This window comes from Salvelinus namaycush, chromosome 19 (genome assembly GCF_016432855.1).
Source record: "Salvelinus namaycush isolate Seneca chromosome 19, SaNama_1.0, whole genome shotgun sequence".
In the NCBI taxonomy this organism is placed as follows: domain Eukaryota; kingdom Metazoa; phylum Chordata; class Actinopteri; order Salmoniformes; family Salmonidae; genus Salvelinus; species Salvelinus namaycush.
The window spans coordinates 23,034,452-23,048,631 of NC_052325.1; the positions used below are offsets into that span (position 1 = coordinate 23,034,452).

A 14,180-nucleotide genomic window follows, 5' to 3' on the forward strand; every position below is an offset into this window, starting at 1 on the left:
TCCTTCACTCATGCTGCCAAACATACCCTCGTAAAACTGACCATCCTACTGATCCTCGACTTCGGCAATGTCATTTACAAAATAGCCTCCAACACTCTACTCAGCAAATTGGATGCAGTCTATCACAGTGCCATCCGTTTTGTCACCAAAGTCCCATATACTACCTCCACTGCGACCTGTATGCTCTCGTTGGCTGGCCCTCGTTTCATATTCGTCACCAAACCCACTGGCTCCAGGTCATCTATAAGTCTTTGCTAGGTAAAGCCCCGCCTTATCTCAGCTCACTGGCCACCCCCAAATCCAATTCCTCCTTCGGCCGCCTCTCCTTCCAGTTCTCTGCTGCCAGTGACTGGAATGAACTGCAAAAATCACTGAAGCTGGAGACACATATCTCCCTCACTAGCTTTAAGCACCAGCTGTCAGAGCAGCTCATAGATCACTGCACCTGTAATTAGCACATCCAACTACCTCATCCCCATCTATTTTATTTATTTTGCTCCTTTGCACCCCAGTATCTCTACTTGTACACTCATCTTCTGCACATCTATCACTCCAGTGTTTAATTGCTATATTGTAATTATTTCGCCACTATGGCCTATTTATTGCTTTACCGCCATTATCCTACCTCATTTGCACACACTGTGTATAGACTTTTTCTATTGTATTATTGACTGTATGTTTGTTTATTCCATGTGTAACTCTGTGTTGTTGTTTGTGTTGCACTGCTTTGCTTTATCTTGGCCAGGTTGCAGTTGTAAATGAGAACTTGTTCTCAACTAGCCTACCTGGTTAAATAAAGGTTAAATAAATAAAATAAAAATAGAAGTGTACCTAAACGTGTACTGTACCTAAATGTGTACTGTACCTACATGTGTACCTAAATGTGTATTGTACCTAAATGTGTACCTAAATGTGTACCTAAATGTGTACCTAACTGTGTATTGTACCTACATGTGTACCTAATGTGTACTGTACCTACTGTAAATGTGTATTGTACCTAAATGTAGACCTAAATGTGTATTGTACCTAAATGTGCACCTAAATGTGTACTGTACCTACTGTAAATGTGTATTGTACCTAAATGTGTACCTACATGTGTATTGTACCTACATGTGTACCTAAATGTGTACTATACCTAAATGTGCACTTAAATGTGTACTGTACCTAAATGTGCACCTAAATGTGTACCTAAATGTATACCTAAATGTGCATTGTACGTAAATGTGTACTGTACCTTAATGTGTACCTAAATGTGTACTGCACCTAAATGTGTACCTAAATGTGTACTGTACCTTAATGTGTACCTAAATGTGTACTGCACCTAAATGTGTACCTACATGTGTAGCTAAATACATGTATTTTATATTTTTCCTACCGATCTACACAACCTTCTCTTTTTCAAAATGAAAGAAAAATTATAGAAAATGTTCCTAATACAAAATAAAAACAAAAATGTATTTGGAATTAATTTTGAAAATATTCTATCATTTTTGTCTTACTTTGAACATGTGGAGTAGGTTGTGTACATCAGTAGGACAAACATCTAATATAATCATATTTTTAGATTACATTATAAGGCTTTGCAAGGGATGTGTAGACTTTCACTAGGCACTGTAGCTACACATTGATACATAGTACTTACAACTTTTACACTTGTTTGCGATATGTGTAATCACACCTTGACTGGTTTCATAGATATACGATTTGTAAACAAATGCAAATTAATTGTTGCTAATGTTCCTCTCACTCTATAATCATTGTTTTAGATAACTCTGTTATCTTGATTTTGAAAGATAGTTTCTTTGAAAATCCTTAAAATTGTGCATCGCAAAATAGCATGTAAAGATCTAAGATATCCCTGGATATTATTTTACATCCAGCATACATCTATTGTACACATTCATATCTACAGTACACAGAAACTTTGAAATGTTAAAGATGTAGGGAGTGAAATAGTGAAATGCTTAAACACGGAGTGCTCTGAGTGTAATAATCACAAAAGAAGACAATTTAGCAGCTATAGTATTTGAAAACATTTTAATCAACAATTTTCATACATTTGAGGAATTTACATAGACATGTTGTCCATGATACGTCTCATGCTCATGAACCTCATTCCACTCATACCCATATCCCTGAAGCTCCTGTACTCTCCAGGCCTCATGTACATCTGCCTGCCTCTGAAGTGGGGCTGCTCGTACATCAGCCAGTGGCCGTCCATCACATTGCAGGACTGGCAGTCTGACATACGGTAACGCTCCTGGATGGAGTCACAGTCGTCCATCATCTCGTGCATCTGACCTCCAAAATTTTCCCTCTCGTAGATCCTCATCCTGAAGTTTCCTTTGTGCTGTTAGGAGGAAAGAACAGGTTTCATTGATCAGATAAATTATATATTAAACATGTGTATTAGGAGAGTTTTATTTTCAATGACAAGATTAGTCTATTTTAAGATGACATATTTTCAACATACCATGGGGATCATGCGGCTGGACCTGATGCAGTCATTCATTCCCATCATGCGCTGGTAGTCAGAGTACTCTCCCCTCTTCATGAAGTACTGGTTTCCCATGTAGTTGTTGCGATCGTACACCATGAAGCATCCACTCTCAACCCTGCAGGAGTGGCACCTGCTCAGGTAGGAGGACATGTCGGGGCAGTCCTGGCTGGTCTCATAGGAACGACCCTGGAAGTTCTTGTCCTCGTAGAAGATGATCTGAAAACACAACAATAAAATATATGGAAATATTATTATCAAATAAATATTTTGAAAGATATTGCAATTATGATTTCCTTTGAACCAGCCATTAGTCAAGCATTAAACGTACAACTTAAAATGATAGTATGAAACACTCTGCCTACCTTGCCCATCATGGTTGTGGTTGTTTCTTTGAGCTGTGCTGCTGCTGCACTGGTGTCCTGCCTGTTTTAACACTTACTTTTATACCTGACCTAACCCAGAGAATCTGTGAGTCCCATTGTGTAAACCCCTGACCCAGCAACACAGTATAGAGGCCTGTAGAGTGCTGAAGTGCTTTCCCTACATTTCCATGTGACTGGGTCCCTAGAAGACTTTAGAATAGGTTTTTCCATTTAGAAGTCAATACAACTGAGCTTTTCAAAGCAGTATACAATGGTCTGTTTTACACATTTCAAAACACACCAGATATTTAGTGAAACATGTTCAGTGAAAGTGTTATTTTGCTTGAGTTCGTTTTTAATGCTATAGCCGTGACATAATCCATAAATCTATACCAACAGCTTTCATTTTGGTTTCACGTGCCAGTTAACTACTGTGTATAGATGCAAACAAATGAGTTAAGAAAATATATAACAATCACATAGTTTGATGGATATGATATTAGTAGATACATATTACAGTGTCGTTAAATAGTCACTCTTAATGAAAACGAAATTGCCAGAACATTTATAATTGATTATAAATGTATTAATTATATATTTCCCTCATTCGACCATAAAAGTTGACCTATAATCTCTCCTATAGTTCACTGCCTCATTTTCTCTTTATTAGAGGTGTAATATAGCTTGAATTCCCCATATTTATCACTGCAGTGCTCATATTAATTCTAACATGATATTTGCTATTTAGCAGACATTTCTGTCCAAAGCGACTTACATCAGTGAAAGAATGCATTTTCGCATGGGTGACCCCAGGAGCAATTGAACCCACGACCCTGACGTTGCTATGGACATGCTCCTACCAACTGACCCACACAGGACCACTAAACATAATTTCCCGGGGCAGAATGATAACTTGAATTCTGCTTGCATACCTCAATCTATAACTCAAAACTCCAATTCAGTGTATGACTTTTGTGAAAGTCTAAATTAAGGTGTTAAATTAGGATTAAGCTCTCGCAGAACACTGTAACATATTTTGTAGTTTTGGAAACCCTGCTTTAGGATGTTTTATTCTGGCCTTTGGTTTTTGTTATTGTTTAATCATTATACTATATTTGCTTCAACCTCTACAAGTCTAAGCCATTGGGAGGGATTTTACTAAGCTAACATATGGAATTGTTTTAAGCTGGTCATACCATGGATCATTTAGCTAATTGATTTTGAATTTTAGGACCCTTTTAGGTAGAAATTTGGCCTTTACTACTATAGTCCATAGAAGCGCATTAAATAACACATTCATAAATAGAAAAAAGGAGAGTAAAAAAATAAATCATAAGGACCACGTTTTTGAAGTGTTTGTCCGATATCTAAGAGATATAAGAAAGCTCAGGAAATATTAACGTTTTTTTTTTACACATACAGTGGGGAGAACAAGTATTTGATACACTGCCGATTTTGCAGGTTTTCCTACTTACAAAGCATGCAGAGGTCTGTACTTTTTTATCATAGGTACACTTCAACTGTGAGAGACGGAATCTAAAACAAAAATCCAGAAAATCACATTGTATGATTTTTAAGTAATTAATTTGCATGACATAAGTATTTGATACATCAGAAAAGCAGAACTTAATATTTGGTACAGAAACCTTTGTTTGCAATTACAGAGATCATACGTTTTTTTTATTATGTTACTTTCGGGTGCGTCAATAGACTCTTAAGGAGGCCCAATGCAGCCATTTCTATCTCAATATCAAATCATTTCTGGGTAACAATTAAGTACCTTACTGTGATTGTTTTCAATTAAAATGGTCAAAAAGAAACAAAAATAGCTTCTTAGCAAAGAGCAATTTCTGTATGTATGTCACGTTCTGACCTTTATTTCCTTTGTTTTGTCTTTATTTAGTATAGTCAGGGCGTGAGTTGGGGTGGGCAGTCTATGTGTGTATTTCTATGTTTTGCTATTTCTGTGTTTGGCCTGATATGGTTCTCAATCAGAGGCAGCTGTCAATCGTTGTCCCTGATTGGGAACCATATTTAGGTAGCCTGTTTTGTGTTGGGTTTTGTGGGTGGTTGTTTTCTGTCTTTGTGTGTCTGCACCAGACAGTACTGTTTCGGTTTTTCACATTTGTTGTTTTTGTATTTTGAGTGTTCACCTTCATTAAACAAGATGAACAATTACCACGCTGCACCTTGGTCCTCTTCTTCTCCTCCAGACGACAACTGTTACAATGTATATATAATATGTCCCCCCCACTTCTTAAACCAAAGATGCGCCCCTGTGTAAATGTGAAATTTTAGTTCATAATTTTTTAAAATTTTGCAGAAAAATCAAATAACCTGTTTTTGCTTTGTCATTATGGGGTATTGTGTGTATTGATGAGGGGAAAAAACGATTTAATAAATTTTAGAATAAGGCTGTAATGTAACAAAATGTGGAAGAAGTCAAGGGGTCTGAATTACTTTCCAAATGCACTGTAAGTGGTGAAGATTTATGCACTTGATGGTGTTGGAAAATTGTATGTATTGTCTGATTTGAGGATTAATAATGGTATATTTTGTTGAAGTTGAAGCTACTGTACATAACCGCTCCGTTATTGGCAACTTAACTTTTTTTTTGCATCAGCTATTTGAACAACTTTTCTTAACATAAAGGCAGCAGGGTAACTTTGAAATATAGATATGAAATACCCTGCTTTGTTAAAATGTTATCAGAAGTTATGTCAAATCAGGAAATCAAGTTGAGATTGGAAAAAAAATTATAATATACAACTTAGCATTTTAAGTCTGGTAACTAATTTTTAAAAGTTGAAACGGTAAATATTTTTATGGTAAGATTGTTTGACAGCATCTTATCAGCCAGTAACAACCAATAACAGAGATTTTCACTTTATGAACTCCCACTCCCACGTACCCCCTCCCAATTTCACCACTGCTGGTGTAACCGCTGAGAGTTTAACATAGAACATGCAAATGGTTTGTGACTGATGTTCTGAACAAAATAAGGCAACTGTGTGAAAATCTTCTGGACATATTACATGTCTAATTATTTGCCTTCATTAAAGGTCCAATGCAGCCATTTTTATCTCAATATCAAATAATTTCTAGGTAACAATTAAGTAACTTAATGTGATTGTTTTCAATTAAAATGGTCAAAAAGAAACAAAAATAGGTTCTTAGCAAAGGCAATTTCTGCAATATGTGTGACTTATAGATCTTTAATTTTCATTGAAAGCAAGTCTAAGAAGCGGTAGATCTGTTCTATGTGTGCTATTTCTATGCTTCCCATTCTTAAGTTTAGTTTTTGTGTACACCATATACACCAGCTTCAAACAGCTGAAAATCCAATTATTTTGGATATAGAAAATATATTTCACAGTTTTTAATTATACACCAATTGTTATAGATGTAATTATGTCGAAGTGAATCAATTTCAACTACATTTTTTCTGTAAATGTAGGTTAAGTAACCATGTCTCAGAAACTGAAATAAGTATTTTTAAGAAATGTTTTGTTTCTTTTAAAAAGCACAAAAATTCTCCTTTTTCGTTCTTTATATTATTTTCTTATAATTTGTACGTATTTTATTTCTTGCTTTTTTGTATAACAGTATATTTTGTATTAGTATGTAGTAGATAGTTGTGATTTTTAAAAACATTTTATGTGGTATTTTAATTAAAGTAAATATACCATGTCACTGATAACAAATCACTCAAACTCAGATTTTGGGGTTAAAATGTTTTTATTTTTTAACCTTTCATGAATCGTCCCACAGAGACCAACCAGAAATACATTTTTCATTAAACATTGGAGCATTTACATAGACATGTTGTCCATGATACGCCTCATGCTCATGCACCTCATGCCACTCATGCTGCCCATGCCGCCCATTCCCATGCCCATCTCTCTGAAGTTCCTGTACTCTCCAGGCCTCATGTACATCTGCCTGCCTCTGAAGTGGGGCTGCTCGTACATCAGCCAGTGGCCGTCCATCACGTTGCAGGACTGGCAGTCGGACATACGGTAACGCTCCTGGATGGAGTCACAGTCGTCCATCATCTCGTGCATCTGACCTCCAAAATTTTCCCTCTCGTAGATCCTCATCCTGAAGTTTCCTTTGTGCTGTTAGGAGGAAAGAACATTATAGGGTTACTTTATTGATCAGTGAAATTATTAACAAACTCATTTTGTATGAGAATACCACCATCAAAAAACGTTCAACCTACCATGGGGATCATGCGGCAGGACCTGATGCACTCCCTCATTCCCATCATACTCATGTAGTCAGAGTACTCTCCCTTCCTCATGAAGTACTGGTTTCCCATGAAGTTAGGGCGATCATACACCATGAAGTTGCCGCTCTCAACCCTGCAGGAGTGGCACTTGCTCAGGTAGGAGGTCAACTCAGGGCAGTCGGAGCTGGTCTCATAGGAACGACCCTGGAAGTTCTTGTCCTCGTAGAAGATGATCTGGGGATGACATAGGGTCTGTGAGTAATACTGTCATGAAGAGAGAAGCTCAATAGATAATTAACTAAATCGACATTGAACTTGAACTACATTTACCCCAAAACTATGTCTGACATTATGAAATTGTTGTAGATGTCAAACAGTCTATCACATATAGATAGAAGAATCAGAGGGAAAATTATGCTCAGGTTCATACCTTGCCCATCATGATGACGTTTGTTCTTCAGGACCGCGCTGTGACTGCACTGAATTCCTGTCTGTGTTAGCCCTAACTTTTATACCTGTCCAACACCCAAAGAATCTGTAGCCTCTCATTGTGTAAAGTCCTGACTCAACAACACAGCACAGGGGCTACTGTTCAGTGTGGACTTCAAAGGGTTATTATCTGTCTCTGTATGCTTTTCTGTCGCAGGTCCATCTGTGTCCATATTGTGTTCAACATATAAAGAGTAAAACAGAAGATTCTAAACATTCATGACAACGTATTATACATATAGTGTATATTATTGACTCTACGTATGTAAAAACATATGGTTGTTACATCAGGTATTATAACAATATGGCGATTGAACTTGACATTCGTGTCTGTCTTTATTCATTATTGTAGAATAGCATTCTGAAACATATTCCTCAGAAATATGTTATTAAATACTTAAGACTTTGTCATTATTTTGGCCTAATGATACAAACAAAGGGCATACGTTCTTAGGAATATATTTATATTGATGAGCTCAAAGTCTACAAATAGGAATTGTATATAATTTAGACCCGTGTTTATTTAATGTCACTTGCTTTCATCACAGTAATAGTTTTTGCTCAAAGTGTCTCTTGTCAATACAAAAATGATATGCAGAAATCTTCAGTAAATGTATTCAAACATCAGATGGCCACTATGTAACTAGTAACTATGAAGATTTTTTATTTCACTTTCATCACCTGTCCGCTAATGCCCAGCAATCATTTAGGAATTTACACTGTAGATAATGTATATGCAGGTATAATTGCAATGTAGGTACACACTATTCACTTACAGTGCCTTCAGAAAGTATTCATAGCCCTTGACTTATTCCACATTTTGTTGTGTACAGCCTGAATTCAAAATGGATTCAATAGATTGTTTTCTCATCTACACATGATACTCCATAATAACAAAGTGAAAACATGTTTTTAGACATTTTTGCAAATTTATTGAAAATAAAATACAGAAATATCTAATTTACAAAAATAACTCACACCCCTGAGTCAATACTTTGTACAGTAGACACACCCTTGGCAGCAATTACAGCTGTGAGTATTTCTCAAAGAGGTTTCCACACCTGGATTGTGCAACATTTGCCCATTAATCTTAAAAAAAGAAAGAATTGGTTGTTGATCATTGCTAGACAACCATTTTCTGGTCTTGCCATAGATTTTCAAGGAGATTTAGGTCAAAACTGTAACTAGGCCACTCAGGAACATTCACTGTCTTCTTGGTAAGAAACTCCAGTGTATATTTGACCTTGTGTTTTAGTTTATGAACCTGTTGAAATGTGAATTCATGGTGAAATCCCTGAGCGGTTACCTTACTCTCCGGCAATTGAGTTTGGAAAGATGCCTGTACATTTGTAATGACCAGGTTTGTTGATACACCATCCAAAGTGAAATGAATAACTTCACCATGCTCACCATGCACCAACTTCACCATGTCAGATTTTTTATATGTTTACCCATCTACCAATAGGTGTCCTTCTTAGTGAGGCATTTGAAAACCTCCCTGGTCTTTGTGGTTAAATCTGTGTTTGAAATTCCCTGCTCGACTGAGGGAACTATACAGATAATTATATGTGTGGGGTACAGAGATGAGGTAATCATTCAAAAATCATGTTAAACACTATTATTGCACACAGAGTCCGATGCAATCTATTTTGTACGTGACTTGTTTAGCCAATTTTTGCTCCTGAATGTAATTAGTCTTGCCATAGCAAAGGGGTTGAATAATTAATGACTTAAGACATTTCAGTTTTTCATTTTAAATTAATTAGTACATTTTTTTGTTGCATAATTCCTCTGCCCGTGACAAAAAAATCTACATTTAATCCATTTTAAATTCAGGCTGTAACACAAAAAAGTCAAGGGGTGTGAATACTTGTAGGATATATAATATATCATATAAGTAGATAATGTACTGCAATTACACTTCAAATGTACTGACTAGTCTTATATATATTTTTTATAATACACTTTTTAATAATGTACTTTTTAATTATATATTGTTGCTACACAGTATATTTGCGGCATGCGAATATAATACAATATCAAATTATACATTTCCAATTATACATTATACAAATATAAGGTGAGGCGAAGTTTAGCTAGAAATAATTTAAGTTTGGTCAAATCTGATACATATAAAAATGTGAATGTGTTTCCTATGCTAACAGTATGCCTATATACTCAGTACCTGAATATGTAACTACAATGTAAAAACTTGGAATTGCATAGGGACATCAGTAACATGATCCAGTAACATGACCCACAGCAGTCTCAATGGTAGTAGAAAGGGGGTGGGGTCTCACTACGGTAGTAGAAAGGGGGTGGGGTCTCACTATGGCGAGGACCACTTTGGAAATAAGTGTTTTAATGAATACTTTTAAGTTCTATCCTCTGGGAACACATTGTACATATGTGTATAGGTATTTTGCCCAAATAAAATAAAATACAATTAATGGTAGTAGAAAGGGGGTGGGGTCACTCTATGGTAAAGAAAGGAGGTTGGGTGTAGTTTCCACACTATTGGTGGAATGAAATTATTTAAAAAAATTATATTGAACCTTTATTTAACTAGGCAAGTCAGTTAAGAACACATTCTTATTTACAATGACGGCCTAGGAACAGTGGGTTAACTGCCTTGTTCAGGGGCAGAACGACAGATTTTTACCTTGTCAGCTCAGGGATTTGATCCAGCAACCTTTCAGTTACTGGCCCAATGCTCTAACCACTAGGCGACCTGCTGCCCCGTTATATATATATATTTGTTTTTATTTCACCTTTATTTAACCAGGTAGGCAAGTTGAGAACAAGTTCTCATTTACAATTGCGACCTGGCCAAGATAAAGCAAAGCAGTTCGACACATACAACAACACAGAGTTACACATGGAGTAAAACAAACATACAGTCAATAATACAGTAGAAAAATAAGTCTATATACAATGTGAGCAAATGAGGTGAGATAAGGGAGGTAAAGGCAAAAAAAAGGCCATGGTGGCGAAGTAAATACAATATAGCAAGTAAAGCACTGGAATGGTAGATTTACAGTGGAAGAATGTGCAAAGTAGAGATAGAAATAATGGGGTGCAAAGGAGCAAAATAAATAAATAAATAAATAAATACAGTAGGGGGAGAGGTAGTTGTTTGGGCTAAATTATAGATGGGCTATGTACAGTTGCAGTAATCTGTGAGCTGCTCTGACAGCTGGTGCTTAAAGCTAGTGAGGGAGATGTTGTTGAGAAGTGTTTCCAGTTTCAGAGATTTTTGTAGTTCATTCCAGTCATTGGCAGCAGAGAACTGTAAGGAGAAGCGGCCAAAGGAAGAATTGGTTTTGGGGGTGACCAGAGAGATATACCTGCTGGAGCGCGTGCTACAGGTGGGTGCTGCTATGGTGACCAGCGAGCTGAGATAAGGGGGGACTTTACCTAGCAGGGTCTTGTAGATGACCTGGAGCCAGTGGGTTTGGTGACGAGTATGAAGCGAGGGCCAGCCAACAAGAGCGTACAGGTCACAGTGGTGAGTAGTATATGGGGCTTTGGTGACAAAACAGATGGCACTGTGATAGACTGCATCCAATTTATTGAGTAGGGTATTGGAGGCTATTTTGTAAATGACATCGCCGAAGTCGAGGATCGGTAGGATGGTCAGTTTTACAAGGGTATGTTTGGCAGCATGAGTGAAGGATGCTTTGTTGCGAAATAGGAAGCCAGTTCTAAATGTAACTTTGGATTGGAGATGTTTGATGTGAGTCTGGAAGGAGAGTTTACAGTCTAACCAGACACCTAGGTATTTGTAGTTGTCATAACCGTCCAGAGTAGTGATGTTGGACGGGCGGGCAGGTGCAGGCAGCGATCGGTTGAAGAGCATGCATTTAGTTTTACTTGTATTTAAGAGCAATTGGAGGCCATGGAAGGAGAGTTGTATGGCATTGAAGCTCGTCTGGAGGGATGTTAACACAGTGTCCAAAGAAGGGCCAGAAGTATACAGAATGGTGTCGTCTGCGTAGAGGTGGATCAGAGACTCACCTGCAGCAAGAGCAACATCATTGATGTATACAGAGAAGAGAGTCGGTCCAAGAATTGAACCCTGTGGCACCCCCATAGAGACTGCCAGAGGCCCGGACAACAGGCCCTCCGATTTGACACACTGAACTCTATCAGAGAAGTAGTTGGTGAACCAGGCGAGGCAATCATTTGAGAAACCAAGGCTATCGAGTCTGCCGATGAGGATGTGGGGATTGACAGAGTCGAAAGCCTTGGCCAGGTCAATGAATACGGCTGCACAGTATTGTTTCTTATCGTTTTAGGATATCGTTTAGGACCTTGAGCGTGGCTGAGGTGCAACCATGACCAGCTCTGAAACCAGATTGCATAGCGGAGAAGGTATGGTGGAATTCAAAATGGTCGGTAATCTGTTTGTTGACTTGACTTTCGAAGACCTTAGAAAGGCAGGGTAGGATAGATATAGGTCTGTAGCAGTTTGGGTCAAGAGTGTCCCCCCCTTTGAAGAGGGGGATGACCGCAGCTGCTTTCCAATCTTTTGGAATCTCAGACGACACGAAAGAGAGGTTGAACAGGCTAGTAATAGGGGTTGCAACAATTTCGGCAGATAATTTTAGAAAGAAAGGGTCCAGATTGTCTAGCCCGGTTGATTTGTAGGGGTCCAGATTTTGCAGCTCTTTCAGAACATCAACTGACTGGATTTGGGAGAAGGAGAAATGGGGAAGGCTTGGGCGAGTTGCTGTGGGGGGTGCAGTGCTGTTGTCCGGGGTAGGGGTAGCCAGGTGGAAAGCATGGCCAGCCGTAGAAAAATGCTTATTGAAAATCTCAATTATAGTGGATTTATCGGTGGTGACAGTGTTTCCTGTCCTCAGTGCAGTGGGCAGCTGGGAGGAGGTGTTCTTATTCTCCATGGACTTTACAGTGTCCCAGAACTTTTTTGAGTTTGTGTTGCAGGAAGCAAATATCTGCTTGAAAAAGCTAGCCTTGGCTTTTCTAACTGCCTGTGTATATTGGTTTCTATCTTCCATGAAAAGTTGCATATCACGGGGGCTGTTCGATGCCAATGCAGAACGCCATAGGATGTTTTTGTGTTGATTTAGGGCAGTCAGGTCTGGAGAGAACCAAGGGCTATATCTGTTCCTGGTTCTAAATTTCTTGAATGGGGCATGCTTATTTAAGATGGTGATATCAAATGACTGGGTTCACAACAAGTTCAACGTAATGTCACATGACAGTTTTTTCAAATAATAAAACCAAAACCAACAAACTCGTTAAATGGTTTTCATTTTGCAATTATTTTCTTTTATAGCAATTCCAAAACATTCTTTATTAGCCTATTTTCCTACCTTGTACATGTATAGTTACTTTGAAGATTTCTTGTGGGATCACTGTTCCCTATCAACCACCTGGTATCATCCAGATACCGAATGGTGCTGGCAGGAGCAACATGACGCTGGCTTCACAAAAACGGAAAGAGCTGCTGTCAAGCCAACCAGTACTCCATTACTATGATTGGGGCAAACCAGTGGTGATATCTGAAGATGAGTCCCAGCATGGTCTCGGAGCAGTATGTCTACAACAAAGTAGGCCAGTGGCATTTGCATCAAGAGCACTGATGCACTGATGGAGACACGTTACACTCAGATAGAGGAGGAGATGTTGGATCTTGTTTTCAGCTGTAAAAAGTTTTATGACTTCATATACGGGGCGAGCAGTGGTGGTGGAGAGGGACCACCAAACTCTAATCACTATGCTGCGGAATGCTCTGCACACTGCATCCTCACGTCTGCAGGGGATCATGATGAACCTTCAATGCTCCAATTCGGATGTGGTTTACAAAAGAGGCAAGGAGCTGTATATAGCTAACGCCCTGTCATGGGCTCACCTCCCTACGACGGACCCGGAGTAATCATACTGTAGGACTTCTCCGAGTCCGTCGCTAACGCCCATGGCAGGGCGTTAGCTACTGTATATACAGCTCCTTGCCTCATGATGCCATGACTGTGCAGGTTCTGTCCTCTCGTCAGACTGAGGAGTTAAGGGCCCACATAAAAAAATACTATAGTATTCACTGTAGTTTTTTTGCGCTATACTGTACTATTCACTATAGTGTTTACTGTAATATTTACTGTAGTATTTTGTAGTATACTGTAGTGTTTACAGTCAACTATAGTATAAATACCGTGTAAAAGAAAACTGTAGTTGTCACGTTCCTGACCTTATTTGCCTTTGTTTTACTTTGTTTAGTTGGTCAGGACGTGAGCTAGGTGGGTAGTCTATGTTATGTGTTTCTATGTTTAGGTTCATTGGTAATTAGCCTTATATGGTTCTCAATCAGGGACAGGTGTTTGACGTTTCCTCTGATTGAGAACCATATAAAGGTAGGCTGTTCACACCGTTTGTTTGTGGGTGATTGTTCCTGTGTCTGTGTCTGTTGCACCACACGGGACTGTTTCGTTTGTTTGTTCGTTTGGCTAGTCTTACCTGTTCGTGCGTTCTTCGTGTTTATGTAAGTTCTCAAGTTCAGGTCTGTCTACGTCGTTTTGTTGTTTTGTATTTTCCAAGTGTTTTTCGTGTTCGTCTTGTCTTCATTAAATATCAATTA

At 38.3% G+C, this 14,180-nt stretch overlaps 2 protein-coding genes across 2 annotated transcripts; both read right to left on the reverse strand.

The window, feature by feature from the left end:
• Nucleotides 1–2,068: 2,068 nt before the first annotated feature.
• On the reverse strand, nt 2,069–2,874 carry LOC120063940 (gamma-crystallin M3-like). The gene is made up of 3 exons (XM_039014250.1): nt 2,863–2,874; nt 2,474–2,716; nt 2,069–2,350 (listed from the first exon to the last, which is right to left on the reverse strand). Exons 1-3 carry the CDS (start codon nt 2,872–2,874, stop codon nt 2,069–2,071), a joined length of 537 nt encoding a protein of 178 aa, XP_038870178.1.
• Nucleotides 2,875–6,674: 3,800 nt separating this feature from the next.
• On the reverse strand, nt 6,675–7,535 carry LOC120063941 (gamma-crystallin M3-like). Its single transcript, XM_039014251.1, has 3 exons — nt 7,524–7,535; nt 7,085–7,327; nt 6,675–6,980 (listed from the first exon to the last, which is right to left on the reverse strand). Exons 1-3 carry the CDS (start codon nt 7,533–7,535, stop codon nt 6,675–6,677), a joined length of 561 nt encoding a protein of 186 aa, XP_038870179.1.
• Nucleotides 7,536–14,180: the final 6,645 nt, after the last annotated feature.